This window comes from Hyaena hyaena, unplaced genomic scaffold (assembly GCF_003009895.1).
Source record: "Hyaena hyaena isolate Hyena2069 unplaced genomic scaffold, ASM300989v1 scaffold_406, whole genome shotgun sequence".
In the NCBI taxonomy this organism is placed as follows: domain Eukaryota; kingdom Metazoa; phylum Chordata; class Mammalia; order Carnivora; family Hyaenidae; genus Hyaena; species Hyaena hyaena.
In genome coordinates this window covers 497,623-517,797 of record NW_024081038.1, presented here as the reverse complement: position 1 = coordinate 517,797, position 20,175 = coordinate 497,623, and the positions used below count along the sequence as shown (strand labels likewise).

The following is a 20,175-nucleotide window of genomic DNA, read 5'->3' as shown; positions in this document are numbered from 1 at the left end:
CGCAGCAACTTCTTACTTGACACATCCCCAAAAGCAAGGGAATCAAGAGCAAAAATAAACTGTTGGGACCTCATAAAGATTAAAAGCTTCTGCACAGCCAAGGAAACAACCCAGAAAATTAATAGGCAACCAACGGAATGGGAAAAGATAGTTGCAAATGACATATCAGATAAAGGGTTAATATCCAGAATCTATAAGGAACTCACCAAACTACACGCCCGAAATACATTCTATTACTTCTGAACTGAGTTAGGCTAAGTAAAAACCAGCCAGAATAGGAGATAGGCAGGGCTGGGCTGGGCTGGGCTGGGTAAAGGGCCAGAAGAAAAGGAATCCAAGCAGCGAGGGCAGCATCAACAAATGCAAGCAGGAGATCAACACAGCACGTGCAGAAAGCAGAAGCAGCTGGTGTATGTGATGCACAACTGGGTGGGGGAAGGCACGGCAGTTGAAGGTGGAGCAGCAGCAGGGATGGGCTTTGTGTACTGGTCAGTGCAGCAAGAGCCACTCAAAGATTTTATTTTAGTTTTAAAAATTTTTATGTCGTTATTTTATTTTATTTTGAGAGACAGAGACAAAGAGCGAGAGGGGGAGGGGCAGAGAGAGAGGGAGACACAGAATCTGAAGCAGGCTCCAGGCTCTGAGCTAGCTGTCAGCACAGAGCCCGATGAGGGACTCAAACCCATGGACTGTGAGATCATGACCTGAGCCGAAGTTGGACGCTGAACCTACTGAGCCACACAGGTGCCCCTCAAAGATTTCAAACAGGGGAGTTTTTACATTATACAAAGCTCACTCCAGCTGGGGAGAAGTGATTACAAGGGAAGGAAAGTAGGCAGGGAGACCAGGGAGGAGGCTACTACGTGGTTCAAATGGGAGATCCTGAGGTCCTGAGCAGAGGCAATGGTATTGGGAATGGAGGGGAAAGACCAAGTTTTGAGACCCATTTAAGAGGCAGAATGCTAGATTCTGGTATTTGATGGGCTGTAAGGGGTGAGGGAGAGGGAGGGGGCCAAGGAATCATCTAAGTTTTTATTTAGGAGAACAGGGAATGGTGGTGCCTTTACTGAGACAGAAGCACGGGAGGTAGACAAGCTGGAGGAAGGGGTGGAATCTAGTCCTGCATGTGCTGAATAGACAGCTGGTTGCTTTTCTGAGAATGGTGGGATATGGAGTCTCTAAGCTCCCAGGAGGTCTGCCCAACAGGGTAGGCATCCTTCCCTTCCCATGACCAACAGCAGCTCTGGGTTCTGGAAGGAAAGCCTCACTTTCAGTGCCAAGGCTCTGGGTTGTGGGATGCAGGCTGGCCTTGCTTTGGCTCCAGTGACCCTAGAAGACCAGAGAGGCCATGGGGGCCTAAGGTATGGGGTTGGTGCTTCATCTTCTCCATTTGTAAGGTGGTAACTGTGCGCCAGGCTTGCTAGAAGCCCTGCAGCTGGGGATCACACTGATAAATTCACTGTATTACTTTGCACAAATCAATATCCCAGCACTTACCAGGGGTTGATGTGACCGAAATTGGTTTCAGCCAATTCGTGTGGGTAATAAATGGCCATTTATCAAATCAATTCATTCTGCGGCACTTCTCTGGCTGCCCATCCTCATGGTACCCCTGGGGTGCCAGGCTCCACCCAGCCAGTCCCTAGCATATATCTGACACTTGCCTAGAAGATCTAGAGAGGCCTGGCCTACCCCTCTGGGTGTGCCTCTGTCTCCTACACCTGCTTCAGTCTAGAAATCTTGAAGCACTGGCTGCTGCTTGCCTGACACTAATTGTGGCCCAGAGTACCTCGTGCTTCACCTGGGTTGGTAGGTGAACACTATCAGATCTTTATCAGTGTGATCACCAGCCAAAGGCTTCTCAGCTAGGCGAGCATACAGTTATCACAATACAAATGGAGGAAATACACCAAACCCACAGCTCAGGCCCTAATACCTGTCTGTCTTTTCAAGGGTCACTGAAGCCACAGCAGGGTCAACCTACATACCACAGGACAAGATGTAGGACTTTCCCAATTGGAAGCAAAGTCTGGGTAACAGAATGGAGCTTTGGGTAGAGGGAAGCTCTCAGGGCAGACATTCTGCCAACCCTTCGGAAGTGGGCAGCTCAATCATTTACTCCTGCTCTGGGCCAAAAACAAGGAGAGACAAAAGTGGGTGGTGCATCAGAGGTCGGTGTAGGATCAGAGGAAGAGGCCTCTGGGACTAAGGATCAGTCTTGGCTTGAAGGAAATAACTGTGGGCCTTATTTATTTATTTATTTATTTATTAAATTATTTTTATTTTTTATTTTTTTTAACGTTTTATTTATTTCTAGGAGAGAGAGAGAGAGAGAGAGACACAGCGTGAGCAGGGGAGGGTCAGAGAGAGGGAGTCACAGACTCCGAAACAGGCTCCAGGCTCTGAGCTGGCAGTCAGCACAGAGCCCGACGCGGGGCTCGAACCCACGAACCGCGAGATCATGACCTAAGCGAAAGTGGGACGCTTAACCGACTAAGCCACCCAGGCGCCCCACTGTGGGCCTAATTTAAAGAACACAGTGCCCCACCCTAGATGGTAAACATCTTGACGACAGACACTGGAAAGAGCATGTACTTTATAGTCAGTTAGTCCTGGATTTGGCTCCCTCGTTCACAGGTGAGAAAACTGACGCTCAAAGAAGCCAAGTGGCTAGCTGGAGTTGCACAGCTGAGAAATGGCAGACCTGCTATTCTAACGCAGGTTGGCCTAAATCTCTCCTTCCCATGTCCTCCTCTCCCCTCCCTCCAACTTCTTGGAGCATCACGTCTTACAGGGCTTGAGAAGCCAGGGAGAAGCAGGAGGTCAGAGAGGAGCAGACAACCTGCTGGGAGAGGGCAGAGGGAAAACACTATGATGGCGGCTGCAGAGTAGGCCCAAGTGGACAGGAGACTCCAGCAGGAGATGCTTTCTTAGCTCTCTGCGCAGGTAGTGTCTTTTCCATGGGCAACTCCTCTCTTCAATCCTGAGGAGCTCCCAGGGCCTCCTCTCTCTCCACCTCAGCTACAACCTTGGCAAAGAAGTAGGGTGTCACCACCTGTAAGGTGGTGGCTGAGAGTGGATGTCTATATCCAGACCCTAAAGGGCAGCCTGATGTGGTTTGGGCCTGAGTAGTGGGGCCTATGTGTTCAAAAAGCTTTCCTTGGCTCCTGTATATGCCTCCAGGCTGCCTCTTGACCTCTAGCTGGTGAGGCAGCTCTGGTCTGTATCTGCTGATGAGGGGCTCATGACTGCCACATGAGTCCCACTGCTGTGTGAGGGTGATGGAGATCAGGCTGGGCTGTGTTGCAGGGGTAGCTGCCTTCATTTTTCAATTACTCCTCTAATTGGTATCCGAGGGCTGATATGCCGCTCCAGAATGTCCCAGAGGGGCACCACAATATAGCCTGATGTCTTCTTTTATCACTAAGCCTTTATCAGGTGCTTAAAGAAGATGTGATCCAGCAACTGCTCAAAGTGGCTTCTTTGAGCCACATCTGGTAGGTCCAGATGCTTGGAGAGAAGGGGTAAGCAACATGAATGGATGTCCTCATACCACAGTGCAGAGGTTTTTAAACTTGAGCTGAGCATCAGAATTGCCTTCAGGGCCTGTTAAAACAGATTGCTGGGCCCCATGCAAGAGTTTCTGATTCCATAGGTTTGGGGTGAGGCCTGAGATCTGCAATCCTAACAAAATCCCAGAGGATGTTGATGCTGCTGGTCCAGTGACCATGCTTTGAGAACCACTGCCTTGGGGCATATCTTGCTTAAGCCAGGTGCAGGCTCTTTCTTCAGAGAGTCATGCACCTGAGTCAGAGAAGATAAGTGAGACCACTATCTTGAGCAGAACTCTAGTAATTCTCTCTAGTGGGGTCTGCATGGGCAGAAGGGCCGTTAGAGTAGGGGTTATACCAGAGAGCAGTCTGGCTCCCAGTAGGGACCTAAGAGCATGGGCAGTAGGGGTTATACCAGAGAGCAGTCTGGCTCCCAGTAGGGACCTAAGAGCATCTAAGGTCAAGAAGAAAGCACTTAAGGCTTGTTCAGGGTATTTCTCCTAAAATTGAACCGGATGCTGACAAACTACACTGAAAAGTGGCAGAATCCCAGGCTGGGACAAAAGATACAAGTTCGACTTCTGGCTCAGCTGCCATATTACAAGTGACGGACAAGCTCCTGCTCAGTCTGCCTACCTAAAAAGTCACTGGGAATAGTGGACCAGATCAAGGTCTGAGGCAGAGAACAGGAAAGCAGCCTTGAGCAAGTATTATAAGTGCTCTGTATCTCCGCTTCCTCATCCGTAAAATGGGGATTTAACCTAATAGGGTTGCTGTAAGGACTAAATGACAACATACGTGAAGAGCTTATCACAATAACTGGCACACAGAAACTGCTCAACAAATATTAAGTTGTAGTGTTAGCCACTTCTGCACATTGGTGTCAGCAGGATATACACTTCACTGAAGCAGACCATGAGCTCCCCACCCCTTTTTTGGCGCCAGCTGGCATCTTGATACTCACCAGCACCCACTGTGGCGATGGCACTCTCCTGGCCAATGATGTGTTCTTTTAGCCGCTGCTCCAGGGGAAAGCGGCGCCGTTCCTCGGCCTCACGCTTCCGCTGCTTCTCCTGGTACTGTGGGGAGAGAGGGCAGGTGGCTCAGGAGCACAGGGCCCAACAGGATCCCAGTTTCATTCTACTCTATAACCCAAGGGCAAAAAACACAGGTCTGGGTCTCCAGGGGTCTTAATGCACACTCCGGCTCCTGCCCACTGGAGGCCGGCCCAGTCCTTCCCATTGTCCCCTTGTCCTAGCCCTCACCTCCTTCTCTTTACCTCAGGTGGCCATTGCTCAGGAGTCCTGGCTCATCCTGCTAGTAAAATAAGCACTGCTAGTAGATTAACCCTTGACTCTGAAGTCTGACAGAAGACCTTGGTTTGAATCCTAGCTTTATCATTTATAAGACATGCCTATCATCTGGAGCAAGTTACTCCCCGTTTTTTCATCTGTAAATTGGGGATTAAATATAATGATATATATAATGTGCCTAACATCATGGCTGGCATTCAGTTTTAAGCGCTTAATAAAAATAGGTTCTTCCCCTTTCCACTTGGCCTCTTGAAAACTTTTCTGGTTTTACTCTTTTTTTTTTTTTTTTAATGTTTGTTTATTTTTGAGAGAGTGAGAGTGTGAGCAGGGGAAGGGCAGAGAGAGAGGGAGACCGAGAATCCCAAGCAAGCTGTCAGCACAGAGCCTGATGCAGGGCTCAAACCCACGAACCATGAGATCATGACCTGAACCAAAATCAGGAGTCAGATGCTTAACTGACTGAGCCACTCAGGTGCCCTGTCTTTTCCTTTTTTTTTTTTTTTTTTTAAATATTTTTTAATGTTTTATNTTTATTTATAGGAGAGAGAGAGAGAGAGACAGCGGAGCAGGGGAGGGTCAGAGAGAGAGGGAGTCACAGACTGAAACAGGCTCCAGGCTCTGAGCTGGCAGTCAGCACAGAGCCCGACGCGGGGCTCGAACCCACGAACCGCGAGATCATGACCTAAGCGAAAGTCGGACGCTTAACCGACTAAGCCACCCAGGCGCCCCTCCTTTTTTTTTTTTAAAGTGAGTTCTACATCCAATGTGGGGCTTGAACTCATGACCTTGAGATCAAGAGTCACATGCTCCACTGACTGAGCCAGCCAGGTACCCCAAAAAATTTTTTGTTTTTTAAGCCAGAAGTATGAACACCCTCCACTTCCACGATACTGCATTTCAATTAAACACAGTTATTCAGTAATTATTGTCTGTTTTGTCCTGTGCATGCCATGATGGAAAAAGTAGGGTGGGGAGGGAGACTGGGATTCTAGTCACTGCTGAGTGCCTGGTACGTGTCTGGCCCTGGGCTTGGTCCACTTCAGGGAAGACAGAAGGAGGAGGCCTGAGTATGATTACACTGCAGGGAAGAAAGGAGAGCCAGGCCTTGTACTCAGGGAGCTCTAAGTTAGGAGAGAAGTGAGGCTGGGCCTGTATACAAATACTTCTCAGGCAGTTATTGACCATTTTCCTCCAAAGCATGTGTGCCTAATTCTCACTTGTACCTATCACTAAAAAACAAACACAGAAAATACAAAAAAACATTAAGCTATTGAAAACAAATTTGTTGTATGTTTGTGAATCTGTCCTCTAAATTGATTTATGAACTGCCTGAGGGCAAGCACTGTCTTTTACTCACACATGAGTCCTGGCACAGTGGAGGCAGCTGGTGAATGTTTTCAAAAGTGAATTTGATGACAGATAAAAGCAAAGAATTCACAACAGCTACACAGGGAGGCACAGGAGTCCAAAGAAGGAAGGATACACAAAGCCCAGAACATTTTGGGGAGTCTTCTGGGTGACTGGAGGCTTGAAGAAGCTGGAGTACTGGGCTAGGCAGGAGATGGAGAACTACCTGGAGGCCAGGCAGGGAGGGTGAGTGTGCAGGTGTGACGATCAAGTGCTCATGGAGCAGGGTGGACGGGGGAAGGAAGCAGGTCCTGGAGTGGACAGAAAGACCTGGATCTTCAGGAGGCTCCCTTCCCCTAAGACCTGTAACACTGACAGCTTTCTAGAGAGAAAGCTGCCAAGGAAAGGCCCTGTCACAAAAGTTGTGGCTACAGATTGCTCTTGCAGGCAGAGTGGATGAAAAATACCTGCTGCTTGGGCAGTGTTTTCCTGTTACAGTAGTGACCTTGACAGAAGTTAAAAAAAATAAATAGCAAACAATCCAATTTTGGCTGTTGCTATCAGTCTGTAACTGAAAGCTCCCATCAGTCCTGGGTTTCATATGGAGCAATAATTCGGCGCCAATCCCAGTGGAGAGACGCTTGCCGGTTGGAATCCAGAGTGTCACTGTGCAGCTCCCTCAGGCGCCACATACATCACCTGGCTCTGACGACTCCACCATATATCTGCCTCCTCCTCCTCCCTGCCCACCCAGCCTCTCTCAGCACTTGGGTCCACTGGGCTGGAGGGCTCTGATGGTGACATGCACACATACTGCCTGGTGCTGCACTGGCTAGTGGCCTGGCCCGCTTGCAGTCAGGCAGGTTACAAAAGCGGCTTGAGGCAATGGAAGCTGACTGCTGAGGGTTTGTTGAGTAAGGAAACCTTACTTCCCCTCAGAGATGGGTCTCAGAGCATTCCTGCCTCTGGGCCTTTGCTCATACTGTTCCCTCACCACAAAAGTCTTCTGTATTTCCATCTTCATGCCTGCCCCTGGGACCTCCAGTGTACTTATTTAACCGCCTGTTTGTCTCTCCTTACTCAACCATGAGGTCCTTGGTGACAAAGATCATGTCTTATTCACCTCAAGAGCTCCATCACATAGCAAGGGCCTGGCTCACAGAAGGAGTCAATACATATTGCCAACTGAATGAGGTTACTACTGGTTGTAGAGCAGGTGCTGAGTGCCAGGCACTACACAAAGGCACTGCACTCTATAAACAGTGTCTCCTTTAATTCTTACAGTTGTCCCTACCTGAAGTTTGGCTCCTCTTCTGGCTCATAGTGAAGCTGTGTGGCAGAAATAAGCAGCTTTGTTTCAGGCAGACCTGAATTCAAACCTTGCTTCATTCACTTACTAGCTAGTTGACCTTGGGCAAGTTAATTCAACTCCCAGAATTTTCATTTCCTCATCTCCAACACGGAGACAGTGACTCACACCCACCTTGCAGGGTCCTGGCAGGATGCTGGTGAGAATTAGGTGAGATAACATACACAAAGAACTCGGCAGAGTCTCTGGCACATAGCAAACATACAGGCAGAAGTGGTCGTGTAAGAAACTCAAGTGGAGAACACAGTAGCTGGCCCTTAGAAGGCCTTTGATAAATGTTATTTCTCTCCTTCACTGCATTTTGATAACTATTTAACCCAGTGCTTTTCTGGAGGTGGGGTGGAGACATTGGAACCTTTTTAATTAATTTAACCTGTATGGGCTCCACAGATGAAGAGTTGTTCTGGCTAAAGCAGAAGCTAGGAGCCTAGTCCACTTATGCCCCCATTACCCCAGAAATGGCTCTTGAGTCTCCTTCCTCAGGAAGCCTAGGTCTTTAGGGTACAGTCTCAACATCATCTGGGTTCTGGGGATACTTCCAACTGCAGAAGGCAGTTCATCTCTGCCTGTCAGTTTTCCTTATGTGGTGGAGAATTCAGCCTCTAGGTACCTTCCCTGCACTGATATGTGGGGCCTCACAGAACATATCTTTTTCATTTGTCACAGGCAAACATGACTTTTCTTGCTACTTTGCTGGTTTGGGTAGGACCACTGTGGTCTCCCTAAGTCTTCTCCAGGGAAACATTTCTACTCCCATAACTTGTCTTCAATGTCATGAGTTTAGTATTCCTGTTATTTTCTTGGGCAAGGGTAAAGGGTCCTTGGCTTTTATGGGGGGTGAGTATAGGGAAAGGGTTATACTGTGATCTGGCTGGTTTCTCAGGAGCTCTGTAGATGGTCCTGGGAAAGATCCAACCTGTGGCCTAAATCAGGGCACATCCTGATTCTCCCTGAGCCTGAAGCCGTCAATATCTACTCAGAAAAACTTCTGAAAATGGATCAGACTTTTTGATGAAAACATATAGGACGCTGGGATTAAACCAGATTAAAGTTTACTGCTTCATGCTCTTTTCCTAATGCTTAGCACAGAGTTTGTATTTTTTAAAAAACGTGCTAAATAAAAGAGTGGCTTTTTTTGAAGATTTTATTTTATTATTTTTAAGTAATCCATACATCCAACATGGGGCTGGAACTCACAAGTCTGGGATCAAGAATCACATGTTTGACCAACTGAGCTTGCCAGGCACCCCTGCATGAATGGCTTTTTAAGGCATCAGCTATGAGCCTAGGCTTGTGAAAGAACCCAGGAAAGGAAAATATTTGGTCTGTATATATTCTATTTGGGGAAGGAGAGAAAGGTGGAAGAAGGTACTTGGTAAGGGCTCCATAAATGTAGGCTACTACTATTTCTGGCTTTTCGAGAGATGGAGAGGAAGCCTATAGGGACTGAGGTCAAGGCCTTGCTTTGACACAGATCCACTAGAGGAGAAGATAGGGCTGGTGACCCAGCCCTTAGAAGCAGAGGGTACTGGGTCGAGAGCACTAGGAAGAAACCACCCACAAGAGCAGAAGTGGGGGAGTGATCATCTTAATAAAAGCCATATGCAATTAGCTTCAGAAGTCTTCACCTGGAGCTGGCAGCAACCAGCTCCCCATGCTGCATCTTGACTGGATAATCATGGCCACTGGTTTCTATCATTCTTGATTTAATATGGCACCCCTCCTGGCTATGAGTACATTTACAGGAAAGGGCTTGGTAGGCTGGGGTGAAGCCTAGCTGGACTCACTCAGCAGTGGATAGCTGGGATGAGTGGTTCTTTGGGGGAGGGTTACAGAGAGAAGGGGTATGTCAGGCACTCCTATTATTGGGTCCATCAAAGAACAGATCTGGCAATGAAACTGGCAATGTGTTCACTGAAAGGGCAGCTGAGGCGGGTGTGGGAGTGGTGAGTAAGCAGAATGAGACTCTAGGCAAGAATGCGACACTTAATGGAGGAAGGAACAGAAGAAAGGCCAAGCTACAATTTGCCTCTCATGGGAGGTCAGGGCCACAGAGCCTACATAGGCTGCTCCTAGGTATACTCAGGTATGCCCCATGTTCCTGACTCTGATCCCAACTAGCATCACAGGGCTTCTCTCATGCTCTGAAGCTACAATGACAGAGAGGACTTGGTAGGGAAATCACCAAAGGGACTGAGGGCAACAGATGAACTGTGGTTGGGGCATGATGGAAAGAATGTTGAGTGGGGGAATGATGGTAAGAGGAGCCCAGGAGGTCCAACAAAGGGGCCTGTGGGATGAGAGAGGCACCTAAGGGACCTGAAAATCTCTTGAACTAGCTCATAAAGTATATATCCCTGTGGAAGAAGTTAGGGCACATAACAGGGGTCAGTTCCATCACATTGTGACCATTATGTTATCCTGGATTCCATTCTTTTCTCTTCCAGCCCATCCTCCTTGCTGCCAAAGTGATGTTTTGATATGCAGATCAGATCAGGTCACCCTGCAAATAGCTGGGTTGACCCAAAGACTGGTGAGAGAAGGTTAAGAGGGGCAGGATTGGCTCAAGTGAGAAGATGAGTTGTGTTCTTCTTAGTGCATTATATCAGGAGGCACAGGATGTTGATTACCCTTTAACTGGTGATGTTGACTTTGATCACTGGGTTAAGGTAGTCTATGCCATGTTTTTCCACTATAATTTTACCCCTTGTAATTAATAAGTATCCTGTGAGGTGAGGATCTTAGCCTATGTAAATAATCCTGTTACCCCTCAAATTCCCACTCACTAGCTTTAGCAACTATTGCTGAGTCTCACCTGACTGGAGACCAGCTGTTATTTTTTTAACTTTTAAAAAAAATTTTTAAATTTATTTTATTTTTATTTATTACTGAGACAGAGAGAAACAGAGCATGAGTGGGGGAAGGGCAGAGAGAAAGGGAGACACAGAATCCGAAGCAGGCTCCAGGCTCTGAGCTGTCAGCACAAAGCCCGATGTGGGGCTTGAACCCATGAACCATGAGATCATGACATGAGCTAAAGTCAGACGCTTAACCAACTGAGCCACCCAGGCGCCCCAAGAGAGACCAGCTGTTCTAATCCTCCTGGCCATAAGTAGTTCAGTGTATCTCCTCCTCCTCTGTACAGAGATGAAGTAAATTAAAGCATGGGTCCACTGGTAACAAGTAATAGAGACAGAATGCTAACCTTTGCAGTCTGACTCCAGACTTTGTACTTTACACCCTGGAGATAAGACTTGTTCCCTGCCTTAGGGAGTTCAGAGTTTATTTAGGGAGATAAGACTTAAAACACAGATCTCCTATTCCTACTTTTAGCAGGGGCTAACTAATGATTTTATTGAAATAAACACCAAAAGGTGTTTTTGCCAGAAATGCATAATCTGAATGTAATCATAAGGAAACATCATCAGACAAACCCAAACTGAGGGACAGTTTATAAAATACTCAGCTTGTACCCATTAAAAGTCAAGGTCATGACAGACAAGGAAAGATTGAGGAACCATTCCAGATTAAAGGAGACTACTAAAGAGATATGAAAGTAATCTAATTTGGGATCTAGAATTTTCTTTTCTTATAAAGATAATCATTGGAAAAAACTGATGAAGTGTGAATAACGTCCATAGATTAGTTAATATCAATATTAATGCCCTGCTTTTGAGCACTGTACTGAGGTAAGAAAATGTCCTTTTAGGAAATGCAAGTATTTAGGGATAAAGAGGCATCGTGTGTGTAACTTACTCTTAAACAGTTCAGAAAGAATTACATCTCTCTCTCTGTCTCTCTCTCTATATATAATAATAAAGCAAATGTGATAAAATGTTAACAATTAGTAATGTGGGTGAAGAGTTTACAGAATTCATTGCACTATTTTTGACATTGTGTAAAAATAAAATTAAAATAAATCAGGATAATGCTTACCCCTGGGGGATGGGCAGTGACTGGAGGAAGTATAAGGTAGGTTTCTGAGTGTCTATAATGGTCTGCTCCTTGATCAGATGTGTTTACCTTGTGAAAATACAGTGAGCTATATACTTAAGATATGTGCACCTTATACAAGTATATTTCAATAAAAAGTTTTTTAAAAGTTAAAAACAAAAAAAAGAGAAAGCAAAAGATTGTCCCCATAAAGCATACAGTTCTGTGTCTGGCCCACTGTAAACCTGCAATGAAGGTCAGACAGTACTCTCATCCCTGTAGGACCAGGCACAGGGCCAGGCATGGGGCATGCTGGCACTTGAAATGAGATGCAGCAGGGAACAAGCTGGGCAAAGTGGGGAAAGGGTGTCACTTCATCCTACGACAGGAGTAAGATACCCCTCTTACTCTCTTGTGTACTTCACCCCTTCCTTCTCTCTGAGAGGGCTTTCCTTAGCACCCAGGTTTGCAGCCCAGAATGCAGGCCCAGGGGAGCACTGCATCCCCAGCTACCCCTGAAGCAAATGAAAAAATATAGATACAAGAAATGTGCTTGTGATTCTGTCACCGGGATATGCAAATAAAATATATATGATAGGCCTATCTGCCTAATATTCCTGCCAATTCATTCTCTGGGTGTGATTAAAATGAGCAATAAATTCCTCGTGAGTCTCGGTGGAATGAGGATCTGGGAGTGGAGATGCGGGCTGGCACCAGTACGTCCCCCTCAGCTGAATATTCATCATGGAATAGCTCCCCATATTTTTGTTTTATCTGCCATCGTGTGCACAGAGATATATTTCTACCTCTCTCCTTCGTCTCTTAGTTAAAACATGAAAATCGTCTAAGCTTTAAGTATTAAACTCTCCATGTAACGAAATCCTTCAAAGTGAGATCACAACTACCTTCTCTACGAAGCCTGCCCTGCTCATTCTGCCTGAAGGTGATCCATGCTTTCTTGGAGCCCCCCAAACTCTCTGTGGACCTCTCCTAATGTACAAATCAGTCTCTGGGTATCAGAGCTAAGGGCACCTGCCTCTCTCCTGTCCTCCTCTTCCAGATGGCCAGCTCAGAGGACAGGAGCTGGGGTTCATCCACCTCTGAGAATCTTCTTAGGGAGCCCAAGAAAGCTTCTGCACAGAGAAAGCGGAGAAACTGAGCAAACCAGCAGCAAGGAGAAAATCATGTAGGCTACTTAAGGTGACAGAGATTCTTTGGGGCCGCATGGGTGGCTAAGTGGGTTAAGGATCCAACTCCTGACTTCAGCTCAGGTCATATCTCACAGCCCAAGCCCATGCTGTTGGCACAGAGTCTGCTTGGGATTCTCTCTGTCCTCTCTCTCTCTGCTCCTTCCCTACTCACACTCTCTCTCAAAATAAAGACATAAACTTAAAAAAAAAAAAGGTGACAGAGATTCTTAGATAAATGACACATTTTAAAAGGCAGAATGAAATTAAGAATTAGGCTTATGGATAACTTGAAAATGGGAAAATTATCAAGAAATAATATTAAGCAGGGCACACGGCTGGCATAGTCAGAGGAGCATGTGACTCTTGATCTCAGGGTTGTGAGTTCAAGCCCTATGTTGGGTATAGAGATTACTTAAAAAAAATTAAGTGAAAAAAAGCAAATTCTAAATATGGAACTAGGATCATAACTCAAACACCTTTAGGGCCAAGTAGGAAATATAAATGTCTGTTAGGCTAGCATATAATATAATAGCGAGTTGGGGGGAATCCACACTCCCAACCCTTATGGGGTCACATTTGTAATAAATTCTTGGATTGGTAAAATAAAACATGGCTGCAAGTCTGAGACGCCTGTATGTACAGTAGGCTATCAACCAGGTTAAAAAAATAAAGGCCATCTATATACATATATATACAGATAAGGTTCAGAAAAGGCAAATATAGTATCATGAAAGAAAATCCTCTGATTCATATCCCAATAGTTACTTTTAACAACTTGATTTTCTGTTAAGTATCTGCTTTCTTTCTTTCAGCTTCAGTTTTCCCATCTATAAAATGGAGGTAATAAGAGCTGCTTCACGGATTTGTTACAGGATTATAAAAAATACAGAGAAAGCACCTGGCATAGTACCTAGATGCACTTAATAAGAGGTACCTACTATTATTATAAATAATTAAAAATATTAATAGTGATTACATATAGACAATAGGGCAAGAATGTTAATTGAAATTCAGCTCAGCTGTGCTGTTCTCCAGTGAGACTGCCTTGATCTCCCCAGGCAGGATCTGAAGCCACCTCTGGATTCCCACAGTCCCTGGGCTTCCCTGGTTCACCTTCATGGTTTACCTGTCTGTCTCCTCATCAGATGGTAAGTTCTTTGAGTGCTTCACCCATCTGTCTTCTTACCTAGCCCAGGGCCTGGCACACAGACATTCATGAATATGTACTAAATTCAATTTACTTTCCAAATATTCTATAATGAGACATATGACTTTTATACTTATACGCTTTCCATAATGAGCAGATATTTGACTATAGAGTCATAGGGAAGGTGGAGAAGGCTGAGCTGGAAAGCAGGGGATGCTGGATGCATAGAAGGAGTGAGATAAGATCAGAGAGGCAGTCACCCACGTCTAGACAAAGAGCCAGCAAATGAGGTCTCAGCCTCAGCACCCTCCAGGCCTGAGTCATTAGGATATGGACAGAGGGTGAACTCAGAGAGGAGCAGCTGCTGCTTACTTACTGGCACAGTGGGATAGAACCAGGTCTAAAGCAGTGTTTTTCCCACAAAACTCTGTCTCATGATTTTGAAGAGGTAGGTTTGTTTTGTTTTGTTTTGTTTTGTTTTCAGCTTAAAGAAAAAAAAAACAGCAGAAAGAAAAGATGACAAAATAGATACTGGGCAACTGAGAGAAAGACAATGCTGATACCCAAGGAGAACTGAGGGGTGGCAGGACAGTAGAGCAATCAAAGAGAGATGCTCAGTGGACAGTTGGGACATTCCAGACCAGATGAAAGCATGACATACAGAGAGATGACGACAGGGAAATAGTCATCCATGGAGAGGCTAAAGGACCTCAGGCTGTCTCTACGTGGTCTTCCAGCCTCTAAAGGCAGCTCCACACACTGCGTGATGGCTCCGTTAGGGAGCTCCTCCCGATAGAGGCCATCGGGCCTGGCTCTGTCCCAGCTCTGCCACTGAATGTAACCCCCCACCCCCACCCCCTACCCTCACAACCATTCCTGTGCCTACAGGTGGTCTCTCTTCTCTGGGCCGATGTCCCTCCTGCCTTTGGCTTTTTCTCTGGCACAGTTCCTCTTTCCCCTTAGCTGTCCTACCCTGCACAGATTCTAAGAGCTCCATGTCTACTCAGAAGGACGTGTCTGCGATTGTCCTCTGTCGTCCAGAAGGGTCTGACTGGAACAGAGGAACACGACCACCATTTATTCGTTCAGACCCTAGCCTTGTACTAACACGGCCAACATCAAGCTACTTCTTAAGCAGGCAAATTTTGTTAAGGATCCCTCAGCAGCTCTAACCCCTCCATCTAGGCTGGCACTAAGAGACCTGCCTTATGTCAGACCACCTGACACACCACAGGTTCTCTTGGCCAAGTCTAGGGTGTGCTCCCATGGGAGCACTATTGCGCCTGAGAGGGATGACAGGAGTGCAGTCTGAGGTTACGTGAAACACATTTCGGGATATCCTTAAGGCACTTGGGCAAACTGACTCTACCTCTAGGGCTGTTCCTACGGATGGAAAATCTGAACAGAGAGGAGGGAAGTACTTGCTCTCTAGGAATTTTCACCCTTGCTAGTCCCAAGCACCCCTCAGGATGTGCTGTGAAAGTCCATCTCCCTTCCTACCTACCTCTCCTTCTCTGGAGGAAACTACAGCAAGGTAGTTATTAAGACTCCCAGGGAGACAAACTGTATGGTTAATGCTGGTTGCCAGATATTTCTAGTCGCCCCCTTGTAGCCACATGGTAGGATTACTCTCCTCGGCCCCTTGTAATTAGGTGGGAACAAGGGACTAGTTCTGTCCAGTGAGTTGTGAGTGGAAGTAAAGGGTCTACTTCTAGACTGAGCATTTAACTGCAGATCCAAGACCCTCCAGAGCATTCTTTTCCTTCTGGCAAGCAACATGCAGCATCCCAGAGGGTGGCTGCAATGCCAGTCTGGTCTCTGTGGGCCTATGACAGAGCCCCCACTGTTGACCCAAGATGGATAGGCCGCATGAGGTCAAAAACAAATCTTTAATAGTTTTACACCATTGAAATTCTGGGTTGTTACAACATAATCTGGGTTATCTTGACACGTACACAACTGTATAAAGAATGGAATCTTAGAAACCATTTTGTCCAATGTCTTCATTTTACAGACATAAACTGAGCTTCAATGAAAGCAAGTGCTAGCCCAACATCACCCAGTTAGTGAGTAGTAGAGTTGGGATCACAACCCATATTTTGTCTGTTTCAGTCCAATGACCTCAGTGCTCTTACTCAAGACACAGAGAATATCTGCCACTAGGTGGGACCTGTCACACTGAATCATTTTAAGTTACATCCTCCATAATGCTGGACAGAACACCAGACTGACACTAAGTCTTCTAGTTCCAGTCCTACGACTGAACCTATTACCTGACCTCGTATTCAAGTCTATTAGTTTAGGTTTGACACTAACTCACTCTGGGACCAAAGTCACGTCACATCCCTGGGCTCCAGTTTTCCCAGGAGTAAAACGAGTCCATTGATTTAGGCTGCAGAGACTTAAAACGTTTGTTCACAGCAGAGCCTCCCCAGAGGCTGCTCAGCAGAGAAGGGCTAGGCCAGTTGGGTGTGACTCTGGTCCACCTCTTCTTCAACCACATCTTTATTTTCACCTGACTTAATTTGTTTAGGCTTTGGTAAGATTCCTTACCACTGGACTTGACAATTTCTGAGGTCCCTGGCAGTTCTGAGATTTGTGATTCTAATGCCTGGACTGCCAAGTAGTTCCTGAGTGATTGCTTGGTGGCTGGGAGGAGCAGAAAGCTGACCGTTTTTAGGGAGTTCAAAAGTTTGGTTGAGAAGATAAAATTAAGATGGAGATTTTTTTGGCTCAGACTATACCAGGCTCTCTGGAGTGTGTATGGAGGGGAGGGATCAGGGAACGGTTCTGGAAGAAGGGATGATAGGAAAGGATTACTTGCTGAGGTTATAGAATATGAGGACTGAGGAAACAGTACTTGGGCTAAAGATTTTGTCTAAGTATCCCTGGTCCTATGAAAAGGAACCAGAAGGTCGTTAGCTCAAAAACTGAATTTGAAGATTAGTCCTCAGAACCTAAAAGTGGCCCAGGCCTTTGCCTGGTCATGACAGGGGTAGCTTCTTATTCTTAATAAGACTGGGGGCTAGTTTACATATGTGTGTGTGTGTGTATATATATATACACACACACATGTATAAGTAAATGTAATGTGTGTGTATTTTTTTTTTTTTTTTTGAGAGAGTGAGTGCAAGTGAGCAAGGGGCAAGAGAGAGAGAATCCCAGAAGGGGCAGAGGGAGAGAAGGAGAGAGAGAAAGAGAAGTGGGGCTCAACTGAAGTGGGGCTTGTGATTTACCTGAAGCAAGGCTCGTGCTCACCTGAAGCAGGGCATGAGCTCACCTGAAGTGGGGCTCAAGCTCACCCTATGTGGGACTCGAACTCATGAACTGTGAGATCATGATCTGAGCTGAAGTCAGATGCTTAACAACTGATCCACCCAGGCGCCCCCTGGATTTGTATTTAAACAGACAATAATCACCTAAGGATAAGTGGCCTTTGGTGTGGAGCCAGACATAATTTAATGAGTGAAAGATTAAATGCAGCATGGAGTACCTACAGGCCTTCTCCCTTTCTCTAAGACTTACCTTTGCCTCAGAAGTCTTTAGAAGCTTCATCACCTCCCCTTCTCGCGCATAATCCAAGGGAGTATGTCCCATTTCATTCCTCTGAAGGGGGTTGGCTCCTGGCAGGAAGGAAAGAAGTAGTTAAAAGCTCTATGGGTAATCAGTGGGGTCTCAGTCTTCCCTCAAAGGTGACTTGGGCCCTGATTTCAGAGTAAAGAACTCCCATGAAATAGAGAGCAACAAAACCCTAAGAGATTGTAGAATGGTGTGAAAAACATCAAGCTACTCTGACAGGAGAGTTCTTAGTTCTGACACAGAGGTTAGGGTATTGGGGTTCCTACATGCACATGCATACATATGCAGAAACAAACTACCCACACTACTACTACCCACACATAGATGTGTTATGTACACACAGGTGTGCTCTATACACACACACACACACAAAACAAATACAAACAGCTGAATATGCTAACAAATATACCATACACATAGATTAAGATATCCTAACACCAATGCACTAGTCATTAAAATACCCATATTAACAAACTCATTTGCATACAGATGAATATTCACTAATAAAACCATGTAATGGTTCCTTTCTAAAGCACAGAAAATCTAAAAAAAGGTGAGACAGCCCCCTTCTTTCTGTTCTCCGCTCTTCTCTCTCCTTTCATGTCTTTTACCTTTGGTATTTCCTGCCTATTAGAGTTAGCTGTGTCCTCCGGAAGGGAGCAGGCATTACCAGGAACCTGGCTATGCTAGCCCCAAGGTTTGATGCCCTTACCAATGCCAAATGTCGCTGACTATGTGCATGTGGGCAGGCATTTCTTTCAATATCAGTTCCTGTTATTGGAGGACAAAGAACCTGAAGTATGATACAAAGAAGGGGCTTTCTGGGGGCCATGCATCTACCTTTTTGTTTTTCTTTTAAATTCTGGCAACTCATGAGCCTGTATAAAGTGTCTACTTGGTGCAAAGGCTTGGCAGATATGGAGGAAAGGCTCCTCTGACCCCCACATTATTAGAATCTCCTTCTCAAAGCCTAGGTCTGAACCCTCACTCTTCTCTTCAAAAACTGTCCATTCCATTCAATTTGTCAAACTTTGGATGTGTGGGGCTTGAGACACAGAAGAATCAGATCTGGCCTAGCCCCCAAAGGCACTTCTCTCAAAGCAGGGAGACCGAAACATAAGAAAGCTGTGCTTTGAACACTGCAGATACTCAAGAAATATGTGTTAAATGGAATATTCCTCGATCTCATTTCTTGCTAAGGAAGTGTTGTCGGGAAGTAAAGAAGGGTTAAGACACAGTCCTGGCCATAAGGATGTAATGGGCTGGCTGGAAACACTAAATACGCAGGTAAATGCACATCAGTATGGGGCCTGGCTCAAGGTGCATGTCCTGCTACTGTTTACTGATGGACTGTAAAACTCAGCCTTTCTTCTCCCTTTTTAAAAAAATTTTTAAAAATATTTATTTGTGAGAGAGACAGAGCATGAGTGGGGGAGGGGCAGAGGGAGTGGGAAACACAGAATCCAAAGCAGGCTCCAGGCTCTGAGCTGTCAGCAGAGCCTGACGAAGGGCTTGAACCCATGAACAGTAAGATCATGACCTGAGCTGAAGTTGGACGCTTAACTGACTAAGCCACCCAGGCACACCAAAACTGAGAATTTCTTAATCCTAGGCTGTGGAAACATTTGTTCTGTGATCCAAAACTATTCCTACTGAAGCTCTCTACTTCTTAAAGATCTATAAATTTATCAACCAACAACTGTAAGCTTTCTAAAGCATTTACATGTGGTTGTCTGTCTGCCCTGCAGAGGAAGAGGTGTGGGAGGAGGAGGGAGTAGAGGAGAGAGCAAGAAGTATGATCCAGGGCAAGGACACTTATTATCAATGAGAAAAATTAATACTTTTATACATGATTCCTATTTTCTAATAGGAATTTGATATAAAATATTAATATGTATTTTTATTGAGATATAATTCACATACCATAAAATTCAACCTTTTAAAGTGTATAATTCAGTGGTTTTAAATATATTTACAGGGTAATACAACCATCAGCACTAATTTCAGATCATTTTCATAATCTCAAAAAGAAAGCCCATAGCCATTATCACAGACACCCTAACCTATACCTTCTGTTACTATAGATTTGCCTATACTTGACATTTTATATAAATTGAAACATACAGTACATGGCCTTTTCTGTCTGGCTTCTTTCATTTGGCATGTTTTCAAGGTTCATCCATGCTACAACATGAAAGTAGGAATGCAGCATCCCTTTTCATGGATGAATAAAACTCCATTCTGTGGACAGGCCACATTTTGTTTAGTCATTCACCAGTTAGTGGACATTTGAGCTCTTTCTCCCTTAGCTATAAGGAATAATGCTGCTATGAAAGTATGTATACAAGTCTTTGCATAAATGCGTTTTCACATCTCTTGGCTATACATCTAGGAGTGGTGGTAATAACAGCTGCTGGTATTTATTGAGCACTTACTGTGTGCCAGACTATGTGCTCTGTACTTTACGTACATTGTATCACTTTATCCTTACAACCACTATTGAGAGGAAGGAATTAAAATCCCCATGCTACAGACATGAAAACTAGAGCTCAGAAAAGTGAAATCATAGCCCAAGGTTACAAAGCTAATTATTTGCTTGGACCAGGAGTCAAATCCATTGCCAGTTTTTCTCAACTCCAATTCTCCACACTCCCAAAAGGGCACCCATGACATACCCCCGCTGAACTATCCTTCCCTGGCTTTTCACTGCTCACAGGATCAAGTGCCAGCTCCTTGGTAAGGAGGG

The 20,175-nt window shown here is 45.4% G+C and overlaps 1 protein-coding gene across 2 annotated transcripts in view; it reads right to left on the bottom strand.

Annotated features, from left to right (window-relative positions):
* CLPB (caseinolytic mitochondrial matrix peptidase chaperone subunit B) overlaps positions 1–20,175 on the bottom strand; it is a 144,193-nt gene that overhangs the window by 22,806 nt on the left and 101,212 nt on the right. For both annotated transcript variants that reach the window (XM_039252059.1, XM_039252060.1), the window contains 2 exons: positions 17,376–17,473; positions 4,516–4,630 (listed from right to left, as the gene is read on the bottom strand). In XM_039252059.1, the coding sequence (XP_039107990.1) occupies positions 4,516–4,630; positions 17,376–17,473 (213 nt within the window). The remainder of the gene's footprint in view (positions 1–4,515; positions 4,631–17,375; positions 17,474–20,175) is intronic.